General features: G+C 39.4%; 4 protein-coding genes across 7 annotated transcripts in view; 1 reads left to right on the top strand and 3 right to left on the bottom strand.

The window, feature by feature from the left end:
• Nucleotides 1-42: 42 nt before the first annotated feature.
• Nucleotides 43-940, top strand: LOC110845462 (nuclear receptor 2C2-associated protein). Its single transcript, XM_022091887.2, has 3 exons — nt 43-275; nt 398-488; nt 572-940. Exons 1-3 carry the CDS (start codon nt 241-243, stop codon nt 866-868), a joined length of 423 nt encoding a protein of 140 aa, XP_021947579.1. The 5' UTR covers nt 43-240; the 3' UTR covers nt 869-940.
• Nucleotides 941-942: 2 nt separating this feature from the next.
• LOC110845460 (myosin light chain kinase 2, skeletal/cardiac muscle) lies at nt 943-4,325 on the bottom strand. The gene is made up of 8 exons (XM_022091885.2): nt 4,169-4,325; nt 3,302-3,827; nt 2,829-3,182; nt 2,605-2,728; nt 1,971-2,501; nt 1,787-1,868; nt 1,607-1,723; nt 943-1,528 (listed from the first exon to the last, which is right to left on the bottom strand). The coding sequence occupies exons 2-8, from the start codon at nt 3,717-3,719 to the stop codon at nt 1,226-1,228; spliced, it is 1,929 nt and encodes a 642-aa protein (XP_021947577.1). The 5' UTR covers nt 3,720-3,827; nt 4,169-4,325; the 3' UTR covers nt 943-1,225.
• Nucleotides 4,326-4,668: 343 nt separating this feature from the next.
• On the bottom strand, nt 4,669-7,904 carry LOC110845461. Its single transcript, XM_022091886.2, has 7 exons — nt 7,104-7,904; nt 6,783-6,972; nt 6,371-6,688; nt 6,150-6,294; nt 5,506-5,972; nt 5,247-5,419; nt 4,669-5,161 (listed from the first exon to the last, which is right to left on the bottom strand). The coding sequence occupies exons 1-7, from the start codon at nt 7,340-7,342 to the stop codon at nt 4,951-4,953; spliced, it is 1,743 nt and encodes a 580-aa protein (XP_021947578.1). The 5' UTR covers nt 7,343-7,904; the 3' UTR covers nt 4,669-4,950.
• A 1,801-nt stretch (nt 7,905-9,705) lies between these two features.
• LOC110846682 (heparan sulfate 2-O-sulfotransferase 1) overlaps nt 9,706-27,929 on the bottom strand; it is a 22,716-nt gene continuing 4,492 nt past the window's right edge. For 2 of the 4 annotated variants that reach the window (XM_022093505.2, XM_035848921.1), the window contains exons 2-13: nt 22,879-23,026; nt 16,216-16,353; nt 14,852-14,911; nt 14,576-14,685; nt 13,547-13,631; nt 13,416-13,473; nt 13,323-13,354; nt 13,195-13,244; nt 11,330-11,458; nt 11,121-11,247; nt 10,731-10,792; nt 9,706-10,592 (exon numbers count right to left, since the gene is read on the bottom strand). In XM_022093505.2, the coding sequence (XP_021949197.1) occupies nt 10,434-10,592; nt 10,731-10,792; nt 11,121-11,247; nt 11,330-11,458; nt 13,195-13,244; nt 13,323-13,354; nt 13,416-13,473; nt 13,547-13,631; nt 14,576-14,685; nt 14,852-14,911; nt 16,216-16,353; nt 22,879-23,017 (1,149 nt within the window). In that variant the 5' untranslated portion in view covers nt 23,018-23,026 and the 3' untranslated portion in view covers nt 9,706-10,433. Of the gene's footprint in view, nt 10,593-10,730; nt 10,793-11,120; nt 11,248-11,329; nt 11,459-13,194; nt 13,245-13,322; nt 13,355-13,415; nt 13,474-13,546; nt 13,632-13,655; nt 13,674-14,575; nt 14,686-14,851; nt 14,912-16,215; nt 16,354-22,878; nt 26,642-27,929 lie in introns of those variants that run through there. The other 2 variants (XM_035848922.1, XM_035848920.1) reach the window with 2 other exon arrangements.

The following is a 27,929-nucleotide window of genomic DNA, read 5'->3' as shown; positions in this document are numbered from 1 at the left end:
TTTGCATGAGTTTTGCTTTTTGCATAGGACAAGTTTGGTGTTTGAGATTCTCAACTTGAGATTCTCAAGTTGAGAATCTCAATTTGGGGGAAAACGAAGAATTGTGCGGTTTACAATTCTTTCATGTGTTTTACAAACACGTTGTTCAATTGATGTAAATAAAATTCATTCATTTTTTTGTGTTGAATACTATAATAGAATGCTACAAGATTTTATAAAATTTAAAATAAGGAACAGAAAATGACCTCCTTAGTTCGCGAGCTCAAGGATTATAGGTAAGTGAAATGTTCATTATTATTATATTCGCCGTTTATTTTTACCAAATGATTATCAATAATTATCATAAACTCAGTTAAATGATTATGAAATTAATTTGTTTAACGTTGGGTTTGTCCAGGGTTAGCTCCGTGCTAAATGGAGATAAGAAGATGTATGGAAAAACATTTTTATTCGATGGGAGTGATGAGACATGTTGGAATTCTGATAAGGTATTCAAATTTAAATTTGTTTGTTGTAAAGAAGTTCAGATGTAATGTAATTTTATGGATTGGTTATAATTAAATATTTGCAGGGATCCTCTCAAAAAATAGAATTCAGCTTCAGTGAGCCTAAAAATGTGACCCAAATAAACATTCAATTTCAAGGTGGCTTTGCAGCGAAGCAAGTTGAATTGCAAAGTGTGGAAAATTGCGATAGTAGTAGTAATAATGTAGAAAAACACGAATTTCATCCACGGGACACGAACCAATTTCAGGAATTCAAACTGGAGAAACCAATGACTTCTTCCAGTTTTAAGCTAACCTTAAACTCGAGTTTCGATTTTTATGGAAGGGTAATAATTTACCATTTCGACGTAATAGGATCATAGGAAAAAACCACTTATTGTATTTTGTACTTTGTAAGTAAAAATGAAACATAATAATATCATACAACAAAGGAACATGCTCAGCATTGACGAATCATAATAATTTTAATGGATAAAATTATCCAACCTTGTAGATTAAAAACATTAGCACATGATAAAATATAAAATAGAGGAACACAATAATATTGAACTGATGAAGTCTAGTTTGAAATCATAAACTGATTTTTAGGAGCTCTGATCATTATAGATAGGACTATTATTCATTATAATATTATACATACGCTTTCTGCTATCACAGTTCACTAGACAATATAATATATCACATTATTTATTGATCGTTCTAGTCCTCACGGTTAGGATTCACTCCTTGTCCTCATCATCATCTTCGTCGTCGTCGTCGTCGTCGTCATCCTGGGGAGCCCTGTTTCCATCCTCCTCAACTTCATTTCCATTTCCTTGATCGTCATCGTCATCACTTTCGGTTTCATCTTCTTCATGGATAGCGTCGGGCACAGGAGGTCGTAGAAGCAAATAGTCTTCTGGTTCCAATTCTAACACTGGCCGTGCTGGGGGGTTCAAAACCCGAGTCAACATGTTTTGAAACTGCTGAACAGAGGGTCGTGTGTTGGGATTCTTGCTCAGAACGATGGGCAAAGCATTGTTCTGTAGTCAAAGTACAAAAAAATCATGGGTAAAAAAGAACAAAACGGTAATATAGTGTTATTATAGTATTTGACATACCAAGAATGCAAATTCAGTTGAATAATCGCTGACTTCGAGTCTCTGAATCAATTCTTGAGCAGTAGTAATGTTATCAGCGATTTCAAGTATTGTGACACCAAGTGAGAAGACGTCACTCTGTTTAAAAAATTATCACGACCGTAATCATTTGTTTACTTAATTAAATTAAATTAAGCTAACCTTGTAGGTGAAAACACATTCGGGGGCAGCATATGGTGGCGTTCCTGTTTGGTAAGGGAATGAGTCACCTTTAATGGCCAACCTATGCACAATAATTTACACAACATGATTTTAATATATTAGCAATTCCGTATTTAATTCGTAACATGATTTAAATAACCATTAGTTAAAGAATATTATATACCCAAAGTCTCCAATTTTTAAAACCGTTCTTTCTTCAGTTTGCCACAAAATATTTCTAGTATTGATATCGAAATGCAAGATTTGATTTGAATGCAAGTAGCGAACTGCACCAAGTAGCTGCTTTAATATAAGAATCATTAACTTCAAAGTAGGCTTTTCTCTGACTTCAGTAATCCATTCACTAAAGCTCTGATAGCAAAATTCCATCAAGACGTAAAACTTTAGTGGCTCGGCCTCACTTTCGTTTGGGTGCCTAGGGTCGTATTTTAACTCCAACCAAGAATCTGAGCATTGAATGACGTTTTCATGGTTCAAACTTTTCAAAATTCTCGATTCATTCAAAGTCATCCTCATTTCTTCGAAACAATTTATACTGAGGGAGATTCTTTTCGCTGCATATTTTATATTCGATTGGCGACTTGTCACTTCGTACACATCCCCAAAGTTCCCTCCACCAAGTCGATCCCCAATTTTGAATTCTTCCGTAATTCTGGATCTGGTTCGCAACTCGTCCAATATCTCAGGAACTGAACTAAAATCAAGGACAATGATAACCTATCAGTATAGTACAACTTTAATCTATTAAGTAATTAACATTAGGAGATTTCATAGCAATCTCATTCAATGTAACCTACTTGTACTTGGGGGGCAGCATCACAGACGAATTTGCCAATTGTTGGAACAATGACTTCCTCTCGGCAACGCTTAGTTGCTGAAATGGCAAATTATACCCGGTCGTACGTAGCAAATACTCGATCTCTAAAATCATAGCGTTAAAAACGGAAAGGTACGGAAAAACAATAAAATTTTCTATACGCTATATAGTACTATTTATTTAAAAATGATGGGGAAAACTTACGCTTCCTAGACTTCGCCGAATGTGACGCATTTCTTCTCCGCTCTCTGCTTGTGAGTCCTGCAAATGGGTCCTCTCGACCTGGAAGGAAGGGACGCGGATTAGGAATAGAAGGGTCAAGGATGATTGGTTGCATTGGTGCTAGGAGGACGTTGTTGTCCACGACGTCATCCTCTTCATTATCGTTGTTTACAACTGGCTTTGGATTATTTCTCGCTGCCATCCACAAAACCTTCTTGTCCAATTCTTGAAGTTCATGCTCCAAGATGAGCCACAAGAGAAGATTAAGCTCAGAATCCATAATATGTCCAGGAATGCCGACGAAACGGAGAAATTCAGAAACATTTTCCGACGTAGCTGCAATTATACAAAAGAGACAATTTAGTGTCTAAATTAGACTGACAGTGTCCATATATGTAGCCGTAGGGTTTTTGAGAGATGCATATATGTAATAGTAAAATGCTGTGTGGACTTACACACGTCAAAATCTTGAATGGTGTTAAGATTTTGGATGTCTTCGGGTGATATAGCTGCTCCTTCTACAACATTGTCGTTCGCGACGTTATCATCGTTGTCGTTCTTAGGTAGCGTCGGAACGTCGTTATCATTCTTGGGTGGCGTCGGGTCGTCGTTATCAGTCTTGGGTGGCGTCGGGTCGTCGTTATCAGTCTTGGGTGGCGTCGGGTCGTCGTTGTCATTCTTGGGTGGCGTCGGGTCGTCGTTGTCATTCTTGGGTGGCGTCGGGTCGTCGTTGTCATTCTTGGGTGGCGTCGGGTCGTCGTTGTCATTCTTGGGTGGCGTCGGGTCGTCGTTGTCATTCTTTGGTGGCGTCGTGTCGTCGTTGTCATTCTTGGGTGGCGTCGGCGTCGGGTCGTCCCTTGGCGGTGAGCTCATTTTGCGAGAAATATTATGATTTTATCCCGTGTACAACTTGGTCGTCAGTAAGTCTCAAGTACTAGCAAAGCATTCCTTCTCTGTCCGAGGATGAATCAATACTGTGAACTGTAAAAGAAAGGACGCGGATAATATATCAAAGACTTCGTCTAGATTAATAAGCAACAAAGAATATTTACTTTACAACTTGCAACTTTCTAGTTACAAGAATTAAAAGAATTGTTTGCAAAAATTGCAAATTAATTCAAATTGTACAGAAATGCATAAATGAGAATTTCAAGAAGATATAGCAGCTTGCAAACCAATGACATCAAAAGCCTATGCAAATGACTTATTTACTAGAGGATAGGAAAGCATGATTTATTTTCTACTAGAAAATTTCTAGCTGTAAGTAATCTACGCTTTGCAGATTCCGTATATGCATGAAACCGAATATATGAATCACTCACCCACGTTATCTGTCTTGATTATCTTGTATAGCGAGGCAGGACAAGTAAGATAGGCAGATGATCTTGAAATATGAATATGTTCGGGATGGTGATGGCAGAAAGAAATGTCAAAAGGCCCAAAGGACCTTGGTTAGGCCACCACAACCAACCTCCCAACCAACCACCACGATGAGGAAGACAACACAAACTACGACGATAATATTTTTGCCAAAAGGCAAAATTATGTACATTCCCTCGCAAATACATTGCAAACCGGGCAATGGGATTGCTAAACCATGCAACTCGTGTTGAGTTGTCTTGGGTAGAGAAATGCTGCGATTTTGTGTAACTTTGTAAGCTTGCGAAATATTTAATTCCGGGACATGCAGATTTATTTTATGCAAAATGATAATACAACGATATGATATCAATAATATGAAGTTACTGCACGATGCTTCCTGTTAACTAAAGAATTGATGATGTAACATGAAAATAAAGTTACAAGGAATGTTTGCCAAATGGATGTTTCTTTTCATACGAATATCATTTACTCATATTATTTTGTCCTTTCTCTCTTTTGTAATATCAAACGTAAATTAACAAAACAATAGATATGAAATATTTAAAGACCGTAGTTGAAACAATTAAATACTCTCTTGTACACATTAGTCATTGTATAACAATTTAATTAAGGTATGGTAAACCATTTACAGGCAGCCAAACTTATTTATACAGCATACATGAGGCTTATAACAATAAAATTATTACGATTATGTAAAATTAAGGTTTATCAGGATGAGGCTTCATCTGATGGTATAAGCGTAGCCATTGCTTCTGGGGCCAGGGGCACCCCTGCTTGAGTTTGAGTTATGAATAGCGCTGGCAGCATTCCGTGGTCTAAACACTTCTTTCAGCTTGGTCATAACCTGAGTGACTGCCACTGCTTGAATCAGTGGTATTTGCCATGGATGCTGAATCATGAATCCAAAAGAGTTGAGAGTACGGATTTGTGCTCTAAAAATAAAGGTGAAAAAATACCAACGTAATTTACATTGGAATCATTTACGTCGGAATTAAAGTAGTCAATAATTGCACTTACTGATTTGGCATAAAGGTTGCTACACCACAGGTTTTAAGCACACTGACTGCCGTAGGATATATTGAGATAGACGGGAAAAACTGGTTCATAAACTGTTGCAGGACCACCAAATACGTGTCATTTTTAAATGGATGCAAGTTGATACAATGCATCAGTTCCTTATCAATGATAATCTACATAATGATGAGAAATAATAGTAATAATTGCTTCTATTTGCCTTACCCATATTATTTACTATACAAAATATGCTTAACCTTACCAATCTAATTGAGTATGCACCATCCCGATTTAAAGGATCATTGAATTCTGGGACGAGTTGAAATTGCGACAACGCTTGAGGGGGACTTAGAACTTTTATTTTTTTAAGAGCATCCGACTTTGCTTGCAATTCCATTGGTATGCTTGGAGCACCATTTGTCTTTGCAACTCGCACAGCCACACTACTATTGTTTGTTGCACTTCCGTTTCTCACTGGTATCACAGGTGCTTGATCAGAGGTTGACGATTTCGCCGTAATACTGACAAATGTAGAGGCCGTCGTCGTACCGCTACTGGGAACCATTCCACTGGGACAGTTACTTCTAGGAGCTGCTGGATTAACGTAGGGAACCGAGTTTGCCCACTTATCACAGGAGGGAATCGCATTGTTGGGAAATGCAACAATTGTACCATTATTATTTTTTGACGATAGTAAAGACTTTGATTTAGGATCCGGCCAACACTCTTCTGTAACAGAAAAATAAAATATCCTGAGCAAAGTTGTCCTTTATCCTTTCATTACTTGTAGCAAGGACCATTTCAAATGTAGAAAGACTCATTTTACATATAACTATTTTACGAATCAATTCAGTTCTTGTAAACTAAATAATAAAAACCAATTAATTAATAATAATTCATTCTTACCAGTAAAAACAGTTCTCCTAGGAAAGTACGAGCGAAGGTCAGACACTTTTACTATTTGTAAAGTATTTCCAGCGATTAAGTCTTTTCTCACACCCTGCACTTTACAGCACACTTTAAGATAGGCAAGTTCCCATCCTTCCAACGGCTGCAACAAATGATGAAATTTTTAAATACAACGCATACATGAATCACAAAATAAGATATGCAATTATTATTCTTACCACAGCTTTTTCCTTTAAAATATCAGTTTGACCTTCAAAATAAAAAAGTGGAACCCCTTTCTCATCGCCCGGTAAAACAGTATATGGTATCAAATTGTCCGAGTTAACTTTTATAAATGCACATTTCGAGTAGTCCATGTTTTCATTTCGACCTCCAGTACTGAGCACGGCGTAAGCAAAATATAAAAAATTGTAAAATTTCTCAATGTCTTCCACCCGGATGAGTTGCTCTTTAGTGCTAAAAGTTTCAGAGCCGTAAAATCCATCACAATGCCATGCATTGATATGACCTAGTAGTCGCGCTTCCACGTTACTCGCCTGTTTATGAGTTAAATGATATTAATTCATTAGATTAGAACACCGCAAACTATTATTATGATTAATAATAATCTTATGTAAAGTAAAGACTTACTGAGTAACTCTTGAGATTAACACACTCATAAAGCTCTACCGGCAGTAGTCTAAGTAGATCTCCAAGGGCTGAAATTTCCGCCATTTTCACCGAGCAAAATTTGTCATTGCACCTGAAGATACATGGTATGTACTTGTCCCCTGCAACCGTGTACCACGTAAACCTTCCTATGGCACTATCTTTGTCAAACCTACAGAATGAAAGAAAATAGCGTATTATTATTTAATCATACTGAGCATATTAACTATAATGATTACTGATTAGTGACAATCAAAATTAACAAAATCCTGAGGGTAATTTGATGTTGATGTCATTGGTTACCCGTTGTGAGGTGGGAGGCCGTCAGCTCCGGTGGCAGCGGCGGTGGGGTTGCCGAGGTTCAGGAAGTTGTTGAGGGTGGGCTGACCTGCTCCGGCTGTTCCGATCTGGGGGGTGGGTCGACTGACAAGGCGGCGGGCCCATTCCTCCAACTCTCGCTCCTCAGTGGTCGTCCCCACGGCAGGGACCGACGGCCGCTTTTCAGTTTTCACACGATTGCTCATTGTCCCACCAGCAGTCATCAGCAATAATGTGATGACGATTTATATCAATTATTTTAATGGTGTTCATTTAATTAAACAAGACATGCACTAATCACACCTTCCCTTGACTTTGAACTTTAGACTTTCACTTTCACTATGCCCAATATATGACTTACATACATGATGATAATGTCACATTATAATTCCAGTCTCTTGACCACTTTTCCGTCGTGTGTTGGTTTGGTATTAAGGTGAAAAAGTACTAAAAATAAAGCAAGTTTGATTAACTTATTGAGACTTGTTATTTTTCGTTTTTGCAGAGAGGACAAGAGAAGACGAGCAAGCAGAACGGAACAGGGTAATAAAAACTTTTATATGAATTTGTCCTGCAAGCCGATTGTTCCAAAGGTAAGTAATTATAGAGGCCTTTCTAACCCCTTCTTGCGCAAACTCATTGGTGTTGAGGGCGCCACCGGCGCGTTTTTATGGCAGTATAAGCCCAATGATAAGTGCGAAACTTATTATACTAGTTTGCAGCTGAGCGAGTTTGTGTGTGTGAGTGGGGCACTGGTTTTGTGCTTCTACACACGGATGGGAACGAGCAGAGGCAAATCCCGCCCTCAGATCGTACACATTTACGGATCGTGTGGGCATCTTGCCCATGCTATCGCTAATTCGGTTTACGGCCGCCAGGAGGACGAGTCCCTCCCACAACGAGCATGCATGCCGAATACTCATGACGTGCGTGCGCAGCAAAATTATTGATGGAGCCCGTGGCGCGGTGGTACTCTGCAGCAACAGACTTTTGACGAAGGAGTTCTAGATGACGCCACAGGTTTATGGGATATCGTCCTTTACGCTGACAAGTAGCGCCATGACCGCGTCTTATATTGTAAACTTAATCATGCCTAGTGTACCGCTCATGTTGACTTTACCTAAGTCAAGTATTATCTAAAATGCTTTACCCGAATATATTTTATTTATTACAATTTTTGGTTTGTCATCAATAAACTTGAAGATTCCTGGTTTCTAACTTGCGTATTCGACAGGTTGCTCGTTTAGCCTAATAAAATAGAATGTCCGTAACGCTGGCCAGGTTGTGCAGGATAGGGAAAAACCTTGTCCTGTCCATATTAGCCAGAGTTACGGACAGTCGCTAATGCCCTTAGAACCAAGTTCTATAAATCTTCAAAACAAAACATGTTTGAATTTTCAGACATTAAAACTCATTAAATTTTCGATAAATTGAAACTATTTCGAAACACGTCTAAGCAAACATATATTTTAGATTTTTGAAATCATGCCAACTCGTAGGGGGCCTAAATTACGTCACGCAAAAATCGCGATTTTCTAGACCCGCCCTTTAACATGTGTTACATAGCCACGATATCATTGGAGTCTTGGACCGCCCCCTCTTGTGTGACATAATTTATGGACCTTCCCTAGTCATTTATTATTATATCGAAAATTATAATTCCACCCCGCGGTGCAATTCAGTCACGCCTTGAGAATTATGCAAAAATATAGGACTTTACTTTCGATCCTGAATAAAATAAAATGGTCGGGCCGAATCTGAGTGATTTCAGCGGCAACGCGTTCTAATGAAGTGCCTCATCTATGCTTATCATTTTTTTCTATTGTTACATTCATGAAATAATTCTTCTTTTTAAATTAGTCTGAATTTCTCGAAGCATCATTGACGGCCCGCCAATATCATCGTTAGATAGTTTTTGGGGTGATATGCAACTTCATAAGTATATCGCCTAAGTACGTGTAGTATTAATAGATGCAAGATTTTTTGGAAGTTTTATCAATTTGTATGACGTTTATTATCACGATCATTATGATCTCCCAAATAAATCGTATACTTCGAGTGTACTAAAATCTTTAGAGTTTTTAAAATATTCAGAAATTTATTTAAAAACAAGAGTGAACCATTCCTCACAAAATAATTTTCATTTACCATCCGAGAATGAAAAATTGCATGGTAAATATAATTTGTACATTAACAAGTTGTGTCGGTGGTAATACATACAGAAGTGTAATAAATAAGAAGAAACATCATCTCTTTAGAACAAATTCTTATCTTAAAATTAAAATGAACTTCCACCACTAAAAATTCAATTTGATAAAAACCGTTACACTTAAAAATGTTTATTTTATTTTTAACAACCAACATCAGAATAATATTACTGCAGATTTAATTAATTAATAGCGTACATTCAAATACTATACTATTTATGCATATATTGTTTAACATAAATGCATATGTATTACATTTGATTTTACAGAAAAATGCAACATAATTTGCAAAGGTCAACAATTTTTCTATTGGATAGATTAATATTTTAATTTAAATACACGCGTTTATTAAAGGAACATGATGTCTCTTGCTGAATTGGTTCAGTTCAGTGATCTACATGCATTCATTCCATACTTGATTCGATTTCATAAGGTACATTTGCATCTCTCTACGAAAATAAAATGAGTACGTAGGTTCATCAGCGTATTTTTATCATTATTATTACTTCAGGTAAGTCTATCTGATAATGTTGCATCGAGTCTTATTTTTCCCGTGAACGGTAAATTGATAAAACTGCCAGTCGCAGTCGCTTTTGTGGTATATTTATATGTATGACAATTGCTATATCAGATATACAATGATTTGTCGTCGAAAAAGGGACATTTCCTCGGGATCAAGAGTCATATATTTAATTTTGATATGATTTCAAGAAGTGATATTTATGCCATTTTAAATACACGCTCATGTTGAGAACTGTATGTTTAAAATTGAGCATTTTTTTGTAATTTCTGTTCCTTGTGTTTGAAAATCATAACAATATTACAGTAAAACAAGGTTATTGGTCATTATCTTAGTACACATTTGGGGAACGATACTACTAACAATAATATGATAGTTTTGTAGGAATAGATTTGCAACAATATATACGTACATAAGTTAAGTCGTCAAAATTTCGTTAATTGACTGAATAATTGCGGTGAAGACAGACTGTAGGAGTATCTACTCTGATAAATATTAGGTTGAGTGTACGATGACAAAATGAGTTGATCAAAGATGGCAAAAGTCGAAATCCAGAGTTATTACTTATTACATACAACCATAAAAGATTCAGCGTAGTCCTGGACGTATTTTCTCAAAGCGAAACTGCTGTGGGATGAATGTACTCCCGTCGGTTGGAAGAGCTCGTTTTTTAATTGAGTTGAAATTCTTTTTGGCAAACATATAAAAATCTTGTTCCATTTGCCAAATTTTAGACTTATGGATCGCCTAAGTATTTTTATAGAATTTTAGTAACAGTGAAAAAATGGAATAAACTAAAATAATTGCGTACCTGGAAATACAAAAGAGAATATCTTTTTAGAATAAACCCTTTCCGACATGTGGTGAAAGTTAGCGTTTACGTACCTTGATTGTGTCCTTGCTGGGGAGCTGTTTCCCGAACGTCTTCCTCAGATGTGACTTTCCATCTGAAAAAATTCAAATATGTAGAGAAAAATTGACATGAATTCCTACATAGCGACAAAATGCACCCTATTATTTGCAGATCAATTAGTTTACGTTAAAAGGAGCACTGCTGGCGAATGCATGGAGAAAGTGTAGACATCAAAGATCATTAGCGATGGTTTACATACAATTTTTTAGTCTCGAAATGTGACAATTTCATATGCATATACAAATTCATACATAAGCTGAAAAGCTGGTTACTTGCGCTTTTGCATGAATACAAACATTCTCCGTCATCATATTACGTCGGTGTGTAACACGTTGCAATATAATGTCTATAAAGTTATGTACCTGAATTAAAAAGTTTCAAGGCACCGCGAAAGAAACGAGGAAGGGATGCTTCCAGCAGGGTAACAAATTCGAGAATATTCTCAGTTGTCCCAACGAGGAAATACGACTTGGCCAAGTTCGCCTTCGCCTATAAGAGATTGCAAAATGAGTAAATATGCATTTATTAACATAGCTATGGTACATATGGCTGGGAAAATTTATTTATTTACCTGTTGTAAAGCCCATGTATTTCCTGGTTCCCAGCACGCCGAGTGGTGACCACAGAAAAATGGAATTTGCATCCACAAATTGACCGGATCACAGTCCGTCCCTCCGCGAGTGACACATTCGTCGAATGTCTGTAGACAAATGTTTAAAGTTTGAGATTGACAGCCTCCAAAATTATTAAATATAATATAGACACATGCACACAAAAATGTCGAGATGTATTCACATGCATGCATCTCCATGATAGATATGTAGTAGAGCATGAGAAACTTCACACTCTATGAATAAACCATTTCTCAATCTGTCAAAACGTACATCTCAACTTCATTCGTTCGCATCTCTTCTCAATAAAGTTCCTCCAGCTTGACGTTTACACATAAAATAAAAACTTTCTCCAAATACTCTGACTAAAAAACTGGCAAGTAAGACCACTATCATTGGCAGTTGTGTACTTTCGTGACTTTCCTCAACCAACATTTAAATTTGCTCTTGGTGTATAATACCTGCACAAGTTGTGCTGTGCATATGTAATAATATGACGTTTAGTGGGTGGAGAATATTACACTTTAGCGTGTACTCTTACACACGCTAAATTGTCAGAAATCGTTTTGCACCTGTACGCTTTGTTCGTTCCTTTTGGGGAGGTGCAAATCTAACTGTTGTGTCTCCGTTTTAACAACATGCAAAACAGTTTTCCTGCTATGTTCATGCTCTTATTTTGCTCGTTGTCGGGTCACGGCCTGTGAATTACTTTGCCCCAGGCTAGAATTGAAATTGGTGAAAAGTAGCTGGTGGTGTGGCGTACGTATATGGAACCTGCTTTGAATTTGAAATGGGTGTTGAGAGAAAAAGTCCGTTCCGCGAGTAGGTGAAGGGACGAGGAAGGGATAAGGAATATGTATGTATAGTTAGCAGCCGTGGTATTATGTATGACGGACGAAAGCTTTGCATGCTTCCGCCTACTTATGTCGAATGTTGCATAGGATGGAACCTCCTCCTCTCCTCCTTCTCCTGACTCTTTGTTCTTTGTTGTTTCCCATAGAGCCAACTAACTCCAGCGAAGCACATCACATGTGAAAACATAATCTTGTGTCTAGAAAAACAGAGGGATTGTAATCCTATCCTACTCAAAGCAATTGGAACGAAAGAGAATAACAAGTAGGTGAAAGTCTAGTGCTTATAGGTGCTGCTGCTGAGACAACAAAAAGGATAGAGAGGCATGAAAACTCTGTGGATTTGTACTTAGGTCCCAAATGTCTGCCCATTTCCAAATGGGATAAGTATTTTGCTTTCTCTGGTGAGGAGAGGAAATCATAAAAATTTATGCCCAATGTAATGGGTTTCAAATGTAGGGTTTGGATTCCTGTATTCCTCTGGATCATCCAATCCCCGTCGTTATCTATTCTTTGGGAAATTTAGCAACGTATTTGGTAAGCTGCTGCCTCGCTATTTTGTATTGCTCGAGCAAGAAAGAAATAAAATTATACAACCTTTTAGATATTCTCAAGATTATTGCGATTACGGGGTTATTTGTATTGCAGAATGCTACATTTGCGTCCTGCAGACGGAATTTATATGAACGAATTTGATTATAATCACAAAACAGATGAAATGGCATTTGCCCTTATTCTGCTACAGATTCAAAGTAACGTAATACGGCAAATATGTGCTTTTGTTTACCATGCGTTTCAAAACGTGGTGTGGTTTTGTTGATGGCATTTCCATTCCAACAACCATAATTACCAAACCTGGGTAGTCATTCCGCTAGACCTTTGTCTCACCATTTAGCAACAAATTGGGTCTTCGTGTGATAAAGTAGTGGGAATAAATCGGATTAATTAGTTTATTATTTAAAATGTTGACCAACCTCTTTATTGCCCTTGCGTTTCCTCACCACCTCCGGTCTAAAATTATCACCTGCAAAAATTGACACACAATTAGTTAACTTAACGTTAGAATTACTGATCTGAGCACAATAAATATTTTTTCGCTCACCAAATCGCAGGAAGTAGTAGTATGAGATCAGTCTGTAATTGTAAATTTTGATTAAAAATTAATTTTTTTGATTGACGCACTATAAGTACATACCTCTCTAATGGGTCTCTAACCACATTGATATACAAAGGTCTGAGATTCACTCCCAAAGCTGCAAAATCCAAGTAATGCACATCTTTAGCCTAAATATTCCAAACTACAGAAACTCTCGTACTTCAACTTACAGTCAAAATCAAGGTAGCCCAAGTGGCCATGATATATGGCCGGCCTTCTCTCCATCCAATTCGAAATATTTTGGGCGAAACGAATCTAAAAGATATACGTCGTATTAAGATTTTGGGCGAAACGAATCTATCACGAGACAAAGAAAGAGCACATAATCACACGTCAAATTAAAGTGCAATCCATCTATTTCATCCCGTGGAGAAAGTAGAGCTGACCGGAGGAGGAAACCAACAACAATTTGCAGCCCAATAATTTTTTTCGGCTCACAATAAACATGAAACAGTGAAAGGAGCCGAATGCGAGAAGGTGATTTGTGAGCACCGTGGGGGGAAATCGGACCACCACCACCGAACCGGCCTCCTCCTATCCGACTTCATTGCACAGTGTATAAGTACATAGATAACTAACCCCCCTTTGCCCATAGTCAACGACGTTGCCTGCTTCCAACTATAAGCTCACTTTTTCTCTGCATGCTTTCTCCCAGGCCGCCTGTAACCCAAGGCTCTCCTCACTGTTTCTGTTATGCAACCCTGGATGGATGGGCAAGTAATAAGTAAGGTGACGTGGGGAGTCATATAAATTCAGAGTCCTCGACCATTATCAGTTCATCAAGCTGATTAAATTTACAAGGGCATTTTACGACGGGGCATTATGCTAATTAAATCTTGATCTATTCTTTCCCATCCACCCAACATCATCCATGCCATGCTCATCTCGATTACACATTTCGACACAAAAACAAGCAAAGTGAAATCCTATACGGCGAGTGATAATACTATTATTTCTGATACAATAACCCAATACTGACAAGCGGGGTGTTTCCTACGTAATAATGGGGCTGGTCTTTGTATACGCGTATCAATGTGTTTGTATAGCCTGTAAATATACCTACAAAGAGTTTTATTGGGGCTGAGATATATGTAGGAAGAATTCGTCCGTGAAAATGAATGGCGTTCTTCTTTCTCTCTTTTCTCCCAATAAAGCGGTCGGGTGTTTATTAGATCGGCTTAATTAATTCGTTTACTTACTTGGTCTGCAGGAGTTAACACGTGACTATTTTTCGTCGTGTTGAGATGAATCACAGAAAATAAATTCTTGGAACAAAGTTCGTACGCAATGCCCATGAGTGACGTGGATCCTAAATAGGTCACAATTCAAATATATTCAAAATGGTAGATACATATATAAGTAGAAAATTGAGTCATTATTATCATCTCCAGCATAATAAAATTGTTTACGAAGACAAAAAAGTAAGGCTGAGGAAGAAAAACTATACTTTTAGAGACTGAGATATTAATATATACCTGTTTTGGGAATGCGATTGTAAATAATTACTGACAAGTCTGGAGAGTCATCGTTGGGACCTGTGAAAATGAGACATAAAACGGGTGCTCAGTCATTCTAGTCGGTAAGACACTTCCCAGTCTGGTTAAATGCTCGACATATGCAAGCTTTGTGACAGGTAGCTTCATGAGTGCGAATAAATGCTCAAGTTACAAACGACCAAAGCACTCCACGAGTTTTGCAATTTTATGACTATTTTTTGTGCGTACTATAAAACAACCAACTCGCGTATTAGTAGTACCACACCGAACTTTGTACCTACATATCTACAAATGAGCAGTGCATATGTACAATAGCACCAAATTATTTATGGAGAGGGAAAAGGGTATACAAAACGAAAGCCTAAAAGAACTGGGCTTGAGTTGTTTTAAAAGTTAAATGTGCATTCGCTGATACTGATTCTACTTGTGTCAGAAAAACTTTCTCTTGCAACTTGTTTCCGCATTGATTGTTATTGTCAACGACTTCATTTGCTTTCTACAAAAGTAATTTCATTTCACTCCACGCACTACTTTCATGGTCTCTCTTTCTCTCTAAACAAAATGTTGCACGAATGACCTTGTGCTTCTATTGAAGAAAACGGGAAGAGGAAAGCACTTTGAAAGAAAGGCCAGTAAATTTCCTACCATATGTGCACAGCTTAAACGTCACAAATTCTTAACAATTCCTGAATGGACTGAAATAAGGTGTGACACTGCACATTTTATAACGAGCTCTAATCAATTGTCAGTAAAACTCCTTTTAATGACTTGATTACTTGATATACAGGTGTGCATTTAAAACCATGCTACAACCGGTCTATTATTTTTAAATGGGTCATAAATTTCAATATCTTAAGTTACGCAACTTTTTAATTTTCTTTGCACATCACGAACACTCCGGGCAACATTCAAACCTGGAGCAGTCTGTAGCAAATGCTGTTGCCTTGAATGTGATGTAATAACTTTCTATTGTATTTACGTACTCGTGGACATCACACAGTTCAAGGCAGGAGTTTGTTCACTCTACAATATTCTATGTAGACATTGCAAACCTGTTTTCGGCAAAAACCTACTTACCGTTAAGTGAAGGAGCAAATAAATTTTTGACAACATTTTTACATGACACTGCGAGAGAGGAGTACATAGAAGTAGCAGGTTGAGGAAAAAAGTACTCGGTGTTTCTAGTGAAAGCAACGTCTGGACGGGCAACAAAATGTGCTGGCTGCACAAAGTATTTATGTAAACACAACACAAAAGGCGAGGAGGAGGGAAGGAGTGTTGAGCAGTTTGCATTGTTTTTATCTACTCATTCCCTGATAAAAGAAACATTAAACGTTACTCACTTCCATCAATAGAATCATAAGCGTTGATAGCCCCAAACGTTCCACCATCAGCACCACCACCAACGCCACTGCTGCCGAGCCGCCCTGAACTACCGCCATTGTTTGCATTCGTCTTGGTCACGATCCCCAACTTTGCTCCTGTAATGAAACAAGAAAACACGGATATATTGATAGTTTCCTTGCACCACAAACAAACTTTCACTCTCTTTCTAATAAAATATCATCTTCGCCTTTTCCCCTAGAATTTGTCTGTGTAGTCTCAAAAAAGGACGATGAAGAAAGAAACGAATTCTAGGAAATGAGTGAGAAAGTAATAACATGTATGCACATAAGTAAGGAGCTACCTCTGACAAAAGCGTAGAATGGATACTTGCACCAGTTCTGCTCACTACAATAGCGAGTAGACAAGTTTCTCTTTGAGCAATTTTCCTTTCATTTTTTTACTGACTCGTATCAAACCTGTCCGAGGTGAGCAAATGTAAAGAGAAAAAAGAAGGGAACATTGTGCGGGTGACGAGACGAGTTCGTTCGTGTGTCTGGTAGTTAGCGTCGTTTAGTTAGTTAGCGAAGGAGACTGCTTAAACGCAGAGATTCATTGGAAAAGCAAAAGTTGAATTGGATATGGCTCCACGGTTGTTCGCTTGTGTAAATAAGAAACGAGCAAGGGAGGAAAGAAAGTAAAATGGGAAAATGCTTCAGCAAACCAAAATGTCTACGCAGGTAGCCAGTCACTTTTTTTTTTACTCATTTTCGGTTTCGTTGGTTGGTAGTGAAAGGCACGCGAATTAAGAAGATGAGACGATGGTAAATATATGACTTGATTTGAACTGTTGATAGTTTGTTATTTTAGGGAGGAGAAGGAGGATTGGTTACGGCTGAAACTTGGGAAAGTATTGTAGAGCATGCGAGGAGTCGTAAGTCGTAACCCAAATGCTCTAATGGAAATCAGCGTAAACTTTTACGTTTTTCTGCATTCACTTAGTTACTGTAACTGAGTAGAGTTAGCTTGGTCTGGGGGAAAGTAAACTCTTCCCTGTCTCTCGGTGAAAAAAAGCGAAGGTAATTCCTCGTCTTATCTCTCCAAGGTTGATGAATACCTAACTAAAAATCAATAATTCAACTACCGGGAGAAATTAGGAGATAGTTTACTCTCTTTTTCTCCCTACAAACTACCATCACTAACCATGAACCTCCCCTCAATCCTGTGCTATGATACACGAGGAATATGTCTCTTGATTTATGTACAGCTTATATGCGCACAGAAGAACTTTATCTTTTTTGTACGGGAAAGCTTAGATATTTTTAGTGTGGTAAGGACTAGAATTTTACAAAAAGTAATAAATGTTCAAGTTGCGAGTCGTAAACCTCTCTTGGTTTTCGATAACTGGTGGCAGCAACCACTAAATTGATGTCATGTGGATATAGATATCTAGGTATACGCACATACATGCATACCATATAAACATAGGAGGACGTACGTATAGAGTCAGCCGCCTTCGTCGTTAGGAAAGGCAACGATGGTTACCTTTTACTGTCTCACTTGTGTACTCAGGTCCTTGTAATTTGTAATGAACCAATCCCCAAAGATACTTGAGTTTTAGTTGGGCATTAGTGCTACAATAGTGAGGCCTCAGTGGTTCATCCAATCTTGTAACTTGGTGAATGTGGTCGAGGAATGTGTGCGGTGCAAATCGCAAAGCAAATACTCCAAAGTAAACGGCTTTCTCGACCAACTTCAAACTCTGGATCTGTTTTCCTACCCACGACTTCAACGCTCTCCCAAAGTCAAGAGATTTTGGTCGTGAAGAATAAGGGTAAAAGGACGCTAAATCGATGCATGCAATTGAAGAAAAAATCCAGTGTGTAGCACTAGAGGATGAGAGAGAGAGCATTACTATAGTAGTTTTCAATGAGGAAAAAGCCTGCGGAATACAAACACTCTCGTTCTCACTCTAGAGAGTTGTCCTGTATGACAGCAGTGACATAATGTTGTACTGCTATGTCGATAATGTGGACTCCCTTCATTCAACTTGAAGACTCGTAGTCACCAAAGCTGACTCAAATAAATAAGATTGGAATGCTGCCTTGTCTTTCCCTCCGTGCGAGGAAGACCAAGAAAAAAGCCTTTGTCTCGCTGCTGGTTGTTGTTGTTGTTGCTTTCCCCGTAGTTCTCGTAATGCAATCTGTGGGATGTGGGTTGATGGACTAGGTGTACGCGACTCGAAGAAGAGTGGCAGGAGCAGTGGAGCCAGCGGAGAAAATTTGACAACAGCAGTGGAAGAATCTTACCCTTCTTCCTCCTCCTCTTCTTCTCCTATAACATATATGTCACTGATACGTCCAAATACGGCAGGACTACATTATTCATGGGGATTGCTTATAGAGAAGACATAAACATGTCCGTCCGTCGTGGTGGTGGTGGTGGTGCAACCAAGTTTCGACTCTTACTAACACCACTTTCTCCAATTCCTCAGTATTTGCAATCGTGATACAACAACACAATAACACTTTTGTAACTAAGTAAAATGCGCCTATCTGTTTGTCCTATTGTGGACTGTGTTTGTGAGTGACTGAAGTTGCTCGATTGCAGCAGGGGTCCTTTTTGCTGAGACTGCTGCTCCTATTCCTACATCGTAGAAGTGAGAAACCCCGAGAAACCCAAGCTTGTGAAAGTAAGCAAACAGAATGACATATGCAACGGCATGCCACGGCAGTAGAGTTCAAATCAGGAAATAGGCTGTGAGTGACAATATTGAGAAATATTTTATGCCTCCGTTCCTGTAATTTATGCAGTAAAATGTAGTGTGGCAGTAAATATGTATGTAGCTCAGGAGTCGTAGTAGCAACAGCAACAACTTTTCTCTCTTCTTCTCCACACGGTGAGCTTACCCAAATCTACTTGAACTTTTACTTTATCTCTTCATCTCTCGGAGAGACGACTCTGATTTCAGATTTTTCTTCCCACTTTCTCCTTCTTGCTCGACCCATTGGAAGGAAAAAGTCAGAGGTGAAAGTCAGGTTGAATAATGAGTGAAGACTATTTTATTTCAGTAGCAACTTTTATGTACACGTCTGGAACCAGTGAGTATGTACGGTTTTCTTGCTTGGTGAAGAAACGAGAAAATGCACATGCAGGAAAATTTGTCTCTTTTATTGTCAACTGAGTCGGAAATAAAAAAGAAATAGAAATAACGCTCAAGACCAAGTAGTGAAAGTGGAAAACAAATAAAGTGAGGATTGCATTTACTAGCTCGTTGGGATTTTAATGGCCAGGTAATCGGATTTTTATGCTGAGAAAAACAAAGAAACAAGGGCATTTCTTCCGTCATAGCCAATTTCATCTTTCGTCTGGTTTTCTATTCAATTCCACTGATGCTAAGAAAATTAAGGGAATGTCAATGTGTGCTAACCATGGGGTTAGGAACCCGAGAATTGAAAATGGATGAAAGTGTCGTTGAGAGAAAGTCGTACAAAAGGTGGGAATGGTGCCGGAAGACTTTCCTAGAAACACATTAACCAAGACGAATGTTGTACGAGTTAAATTTACAGATCAGTATTCGATATTCGACTGCTTAGTTTTCCACCCAGAAGGAGAACAGAGGTATGAATGCTTGTTCTGGGGGAACGTGCTGTCAAGTTCCACATTCAAGGTATACATGTCCTTATGTATATATAAACTGACCATGCTATGTAGTCTGCCCCATTGAGAACATTAATACTGCTGCCAGTCTCCCTGCCTGGCTGCCTGGCCAGCCGAAGCACGAGGACGGGAATGTGTTAGAACAAACAGAAAAGAGGGAAAGTTGGTGGAACATTGGAAGCGACATTCAACCAACGATTCACTTTTCAGTTGGTTTGCCACGAGGGAATGCAATGCATTAGAGCTATTGACTGGAATTGGGTTGGTTTTGGCTTGAAGGGGTGGCATGGCTCGCCCGTCCGTTCGTTCGTTCGTTGGTTCGTATTATGTGCTTTCGTGCACCTTTCTCTTCCACCTCTTCGTCTTCTTCCCTCTCAGTTTTTCTCTCCTGATGTCCCTTGATATTATTATTATTGCTTTCATAATATAGCACTCTCTCCCATTCCGTAAGGTTAGATGGATAGAGATAGGAATGGATTAGAGCTTCAGTGCTACTCGTAGAATAATATTCGGCACAGGAGAAACCATGACCGAGTGCTTGCTTGGCTGCCTGCTTGTTCTTTCTTTCTCTGCCTCCTTTCTTTCTGCTCTGTTAAACTATGACACTAACGGAACGGAAGTGGTTTGCTCCTCCAGAGAAAGGCTCAACTGGGCAAAAATGTTCTTCTGCTGGGAAGACGGAGAAGGCTGTTAGTTCATCCAGCTAGCATTACTTATGATGATACCACGGGTGACCGTCTAATATTTACACAGGCATGGCGTAAAACTATGAAAAAGAATATGTTCCCATCCCCGACTCCAATCTACATCACACTGTGAGAAAGGAACGTGGAAAGGCCAGAGGAGAAAGACTAAGTAAACTCAGCCAACTTAGCCAAACTTTGTCGGGGCTCTGTTACGGCTAACCATTAGATTTATGGTCTTATTCGATGATCTTGTGCCAGAGTTGATCCTGATAGCTCGTATTTGGTTAGTTGAAACTAAGTAGCCATACACACAAACCAAACAACATTCAGGATTTCTCAGCATCCCACGACCACCACCATGCTCTTCCATTCATGTTGTTCTGGTGGTGGTGGAACATAAGTAGCTTTTTCGTTTCGAAATGCGTCCCAGCTAGTTAGTTAGTACGGTTGTGATGGTGGTGGAGAAAAGCCATGGATTGCAATTCTGATATACTCCCTCGGGCTAACTCTCTTTCTCCGGTCAAAAGTTTCCTCTCCGCCCATTCGACGCATTCTCGAAACCTTTGGAAAAACTCGGTCCATTCAATGCACGCATTTAGCATGGTGGTGGTGGGGAAAGCAAGTCGAAAGTAGTCAAGTCTATCACAATAATCACAACTCCATCCAGGTTGTTATTCAAGTGAGAGAGAGGAAAAAAGAGGGTAAAACTTCACATATGCAGATTTCTTTTTTATTCAACCAGCCAACCGGATCCTTACAAATAAGGTGTTCAACCTTGTTAACTTTGTCTGGGTTGGATTTAAACTCAACTTCAAAGGGGCTGCTCGACTCAACTCTCGACTCTGTATGATCAACTGCATACATGAATGTGCATGCATCCGAAACTATTTTACTCGTAGGAACTTGAAGTTATAACTACTTTGTGCAATTCATTTTGATAAAATCCTCTTTCATACATGGTTCCAATTCTCCTCCGCCACTTATCCATTATGCAATAGAGTTTGATTTAAAGTGAGTTTACTACCCCTGCGTGTTTCCATATTATAACTTACATGCATGTACACAAACGCTCGTTATTATTCTGGGCTGAGAGACACGCGTTCAAAAAACTGACGCTCGCCATCATAATCATTCTTATTATGGTAGAATAATAATTTAGTCATGTTTCCCTTCTTTCAAGATCACCATCAGACACTTATCTCTTATATCAATTTGAAATCTGTCTGCATTGATCCAATTTTAGCTTTTATCTCTTTTGACGTCAATGGTCTCTTCAAAAATTGCCCTAACGAAGAGACATTTATTAAATAAATCCTCCGCTTTTCAAATTTATCATGATTCTGTTACTCAGGAAGACTCATAAAGAACAATATTCCCCCCAGCGGGGTTCTCTACGGCGAGGTTATTATTTCACTAAAGACAAAAGATGATATATGTGTATACGGCGGAGAAAGGTCTTTTGCTTTCACTCTCTCGATTTACATCGTCGTCGGGTCTCTCCTTCATTCTCCTCTCGCTGCCAGCCTCCACCGCACCACCACCTTTGTTGAGGGAAGAATGGAGAAAAGCAGCTCCACGACACTCGATCCTCGTTGTCAGCAAAGACGAAGATTTAGATTGGAGGGAGAGACGCGATGGTGGATGGATAGACATTTAGCCCACTGCTACAGACAAGCCTCGTGCGCCATGAAGTATGAACACGGTCTTGTTGCTACATAATAATAATAGAGTGACTTGGAAATTCTTCTGTGTCCTCTCTAACTCACTCTGTTACGCCCCAGAGAAAATTGAGGAACAAGGGACTTGTGCGGTCCCAGTACATGTTCTCTCCTCTCTCTCTCTCCCGATCTTTGTCCCCAGACCAGTGCAATTGATGAATTCATACATAAACATAACTGCTGCTGCTTCTGCATCATTCAGATGCTAATAATGAAGTAGGATCGTGATTATAAGGGCGAATGTGCATACATTACAGAGAAGAAGAGACAGGAAAATGGTAAGGACAATTGTAATCCTGTCAGACGGTGATAATACATAAATTGCTGCATCTTCCGTAGAAATAAAAAGAAAAAACCAAACACAGGCTTTAAACGGGGACCTAGAATAATGCTTTATATGTGAAAGAATGGTTTTGTGGATTGTATGGAAAGATCACGGGAAAGGAAAACCTTTGGAGCTTTAGAAAATGTTTATCAAGGAAACGGAAAAGTAAAGATAAGGCGGAGATTTATTTGTAGATAATCCTGAGAATACTTTAGTACTTAGAAGTACTTTAGAGCGCCATAAATACCTGTATTAGCAAGAAGTATAAGGCTGAGAACAAGTTTAACAACTTACCAATGTATTTCTGCTGTTCTTCCAGAGTGAGTAGTTTGTGTTGCCAGTAGACCATCAGACCAATGACGCCCATGGCTGCGACCAGCAAAAACTTGCCGGCAAAGTTGCCAGCCCACTTGGACAGCATTACCGTTCTCATTCCTCCGTTCTACTCGTCGAGATACAAAAAATCAAATAAAATTAAATTCTCACAAAAGTCTGCAGAGATAAAATGTGGTGATGGCCGTGTGTGCGTGTCTCTCGCTATTTACACAGAAAAAAGTTTGTCTCAAAAAAGTCTCTCTTTATCTCGTCTTTTTTTTCAGAGAGGAGTCAAGATACAGGAGCCGTCTCGCACTGACTGACTTTCCCTTTCATTCATGTCTTAATCTAGGACGGTGTAATTCACTTCGTATCCCACTTTCACCACCAGTGCGATGCTGACGACGTCCATGCTAGTTGCTCAGACTGCTGAATAGACATGACAGATAAAAGCTTCGTTTTCAATTTCAATTTGCAGCTTAAAACTGCTTGCTCTCTGCACCTTGCTTTCCCCACTTTCTCTTTGACGATTGCCAACTGCCAAGCAATCTCGTTCCGTCAGCCGTCCAATATCTGCGGTGATGATTGCGCCAGACGCCTCACTCAGTCACTCAAGCGTACCACACTTTCTAAATAGACTGATGATGATGATGGTGATGGCAGAGCAAAAAGAGCCAGTTGGATGATTATGTTGTACTATACTGTCCAATATTATAGGTACTCCAACTCGTACCGCTCTGTGTGGGAAAGTAAAGTTGGCGACAACGACGACGACGACAAATGGACAGAATATTGGCTACTGACTTCTGATCTCAGTGGCTCTCTGCACTAGTGATTTGGTGGTTGTGTGTGACATGGCATCCAGTCAGGGTGACACTGCTAGCGGTGAGAAACGTAAAAGGCAACACCACATCCAATTCACCACAGAAAAGGAAATTGTCTCGCAAATAGGTATAGAGAGATTACAGTGAGCATGTCGATTCGAGATGGTATAAAGTACTAACAGTAGTAGATTTGGCAGCGGAAGACTCGCCCGTTATTATTACAGCAGCAGTAGAAGAAGCGGTGTCCCATCCGGCATCCACAGATAGATTTTGGACTTTGTCTCTCACACTCCTTTCCCATCCGAATGTGTGGTAAGACTCCAGACCCAATCTGGCTGGAGAGAGAACAGTGGAGTTCACTTTTCGATTTGGAGATTAGAATGAGAGTCCTTGTTTGTTATGGATTTTCTCTACCGACAACCGATCGGATAATATTGAAGGGAGTCAGATTGTGTGCTTCTCGACTAGTAGCAAGTGCACACCATGCCAAGTGTCCTACCACCACCACTAACAAACAAGCAACTCACAAAAGTCCAGTGAATTTGGTGATATTTTGTTTCTCTGTCCATTAGCTACCACGATTTCACTTCGTCCTTTTTCACCACTATCTATTACACCGCGGACCAGGTATTTAGTTTCTCCCTCTCGAGTAAAAACAAAAAAAAAACGAGTAAATAAGTTATTTTTAGTAATGTGCGATGATCCGAGGTAGCGAGCGAGCGAGCGTATAATGATTCACTTTTGTCCAGAAATCCGATATTGATATCGAGCGGAGAAAGTGAGAAAGTGAGAGAACGAGAGAGATCTGAGTTGCACCACGGACCGAGGTTCGCCAAGGAATCCAGCGAGTTGAGCTCAGTGGTTCTGACTTTTATCCATCGCCTGCTCTCCATCCGTCTCCTTCTCTCGAGGCAAATATTGGGCCAAAGCAATCTACTTTCCTTCCTCCTCCAAGAAGCTCTTCCCCCCAACTCGCCTGCCTCCTCAACTCACATGTGACGACGAGGACGACGACGAGAAGGACGACCAAGGCAAGCGGAGAAAGCTGGGCGAAGCTTCTTCTTACCACCTTCGTTTTTTTCTCTCTCTTTCTCTGAAAAAACTCTGCTTCCTCTGCCTCGCTTTTCCCCTGGATGGATGGACACCGACTTCTCACCCATGCAGACTCCTTCCAGTTTCCTCCTTCTCCTCCGTGCTTTATTTTATCTCAATCCTTTCTCTCCTTGAACTTTCTCATAAGCTATATATCAGCCGTGTGGGCACAAGTCGAGACTGCCAATGAAAGACTGAATAAGTTGTATGGGAAAGAGGCTGAATAGATTGGTTGCTGCTCAAGCTGCCCAAGTGGAACCCACACACACACGAATCCTTCCCATTTCTATATCTTTCTCCTGACCAAACTATATGTGTAGTGCAATAACGAGGTATTTTGCTCCTCTGATAGACATAAAACTCCTTGGGATGAAATACACGCAAAATCTCATTCACTTTATCAATGAAATGAAAATGCTGAATCGAATCAGTCCTTGGATAGAAAATAACTTATTTCAGTTCTTTCATTCCTTCCAGCTAGCTGGAAGGGCAGGCTGACAAAGTACTAAATAAAAGCAAGTCTAGATGTCTGAGTGAAAAGGTCGAAAGGTGGACAAGGAGAATGGTCGTGGCTCTCTGGCTGAGGCCGTGGTGGAGGAAAGCAAAACACCGAAAACTCTGTAGTTGTTGGGATGGTGGTGAGATACTTTTCTTCTTTACTTGTTATTGTACCAGAAGAAGAGTGGGTAAATCTGCTACGAGTTGAATCGAACATAAATAAAGTTCGTATTTAGGTTACTTTGAATAGTACAAAGTAAACATTTGAATTGGTTGGCTTGGTGGGTGCAAGAGTTTATAGAAAGCGCACAGCATTGCATGTTCGTCGTATATGTACATATAAAGTGAGTGTTGGTGGTAGTGGTGCTGCTGCTGGTGCTGCTGGTCGGGTGTAATATAATTACAAAGACTTGGCAAACATTTCACAATGAGAGAAGCTCTGGAGAGAAAAGGAGTGAACGGAAGCCAGCTGGAAGCACGACGAGTTGGAAGCACTTTCTTCGGAAACAAGATTTTAGTTTTAACTTTTGCTAATAAACAAAATAAACTGGACAAGGAGAGAAAAGAGGAAAAGTAAGTGCGAGGGTAGCAGCAGCACCTCGAGCTTCACTCATTCAACGCTCCTTCTTATGCATGCCCCACCAGCCACACACAAAGAAAGCACGGTGTTGGTTTGGTGTGTCGGCAGTGGTGGTGCCATTATAATGGCCACACAAAGACGACAACAACCTCCTTTTCTTCAACTGTTTCTTAATCATCTCAAATCTAAATATCGCAGTTGGAAGTCGACTTTACCTCAAAAGTTGGGCTCCAGTGTACCATCACACCGTTTGATGTTAATAGTCGGATGAAACATGCCATGCTGCCTACTTAACGAGAAAGGTGAAATGTTTAATAATTGTTGTAGTCACAGAGAAACAGCCAACTATTCATTCCCTTCGTTATGACGACTGTATGAATTTAGAACAAACTCCGATTTGAGTGCTCTCTGGGACCAGAGAAAGCTGTGAAGAGTGTGAGTGTATGCACAATGCTATTCATGGGACGGGGGAGATTGGACGCCGGATGAGATATTAATTAAAGCCTAATGTCCCCACTTTCTTGAAACAAAGTAAAAGCAGACAAAGTTAGCTAGTTAGTTTCCGGTTACAAGCAATAAATGAAACAAAATATTGAGTGACCTGAATTGAGCACTTTCAACCTCAATGACCCTATATTTTTACCCTTTACTTCGTATGTACTTTGTATGCAAAATGTCGACCGAGGCGAAAATATAGATTCTAAAGATCGCAAGATTATGTGAACTACAAACAAACTCGCACGTAAAGGTAAAACATAACAACCCCGTAACCTGCGCTATGTTGACTTTCACTTGGATGCTGACACTAATAAATATGCAGTAGTGTTACATATTTCCCAGTCTCAAAAGCTGTTTCCCATCCCACCTGGGAAATACGGGAAAATATTACAAAATTCGATAAATTGAAATGAAAAAGTTATCAAAACTTGATATTAATATTTTATTGATCCCAAAGGCTCAAAAAATTTTGTGATGGCCCATGCTACACAAATTTAAACAGGACGCGTGCTATTTTAATAAAATATCCCCAATACTGTACAGTTCCTGAAAAGTAACCTCATGCCAGCTGTTAATGCTTTTTAAAATGTCCGATTCCTTTTCACCACAGAAAGTATTTACATTTTATCAGTACTTTAGCTATTTCCAAGCGTGGGAAATATGTACCACTTTGGAGCAATGATGCTATATCGGTATACATTCATAAGTAGGCAAGTATTTCATTATGTATCTTGCAAGCTTATTAGCTTTCTCGACATGGACCTTCGCTACAAAGGGGAGTAGAATTAACAGTACAAAGAAACTGACGTAATTATTAAGTAGGATGTTGTATGTACATGTGTTGGAACTATAAAATAATGCAATGCAAAGTACTCTGTAAATTAATTCCAGGGGGAGATTTTTGAAAACGGTGGTGGTGCAATATCTCAGGAACTAATGCTCATCCACCTTTGTGTAAGTCATCGAAGTGTAGTGTTGGAGGTAGCATGGAAATAAAATGCTTCCCTTTTGTTTGTTGCTCTACTGTAGAATACGCAACAGACAGAAACTGAATGGTACTCTAACCTTTCCCTGCCTGTTTTCACATCGTGTTCGTTGGTCGTTTTGGGAATGGAGCCAAGTAGGCGAAGCCTGTGCCGCTATTCACCCACTTCAAACAATACTTACTCTGTTCACAACATCGTCCTCGTCATATTCCTAATGGGCATGTTCTTAGCACGAGAAAGCACCTGAACGTACAAACATGCAAACATTCGCATTTTGTTTACTGACAATTTTGTCTAAAGGTTGAGGTAAATAAAGCAACCATTTTTTCAGACGCAGAGTATGATGACCCAGGCAAGCGCGTGCATGTGCAGCATATCTCTAGATACACTATCCAGCTACATATCTATTTGATGTGCTTTTGATTCTGCCACAAATCTGACGTGAGCCATGACAAATTTGTTGAAATTGAACGCATTCCGCCTGAATAGCTGACAGCATTGCAGAAGATTGCTGTTTACAAGCCACCCTTCCACACACACATATTTCTCCTC

Source organism: Folsomia candida, unplaced genomic scaffold (assembly GCF_002217175.1).
Source record: "Folsomia candida strain VU population unplaced genomic scaffold, ASM221717v1 Fcan01_Sc003, whole genome shotgun sequence".
NCBI lineage: Eukaryota > Metazoa > Arthropoda > Collembola > Entomobryomorpha > Isotomidae > Folsomia > Folsomia candida.
Note: the sequence above shows the minus strand (reverse complement) of the source record. Positions and strands in the feature narration are given on the sequence as shown.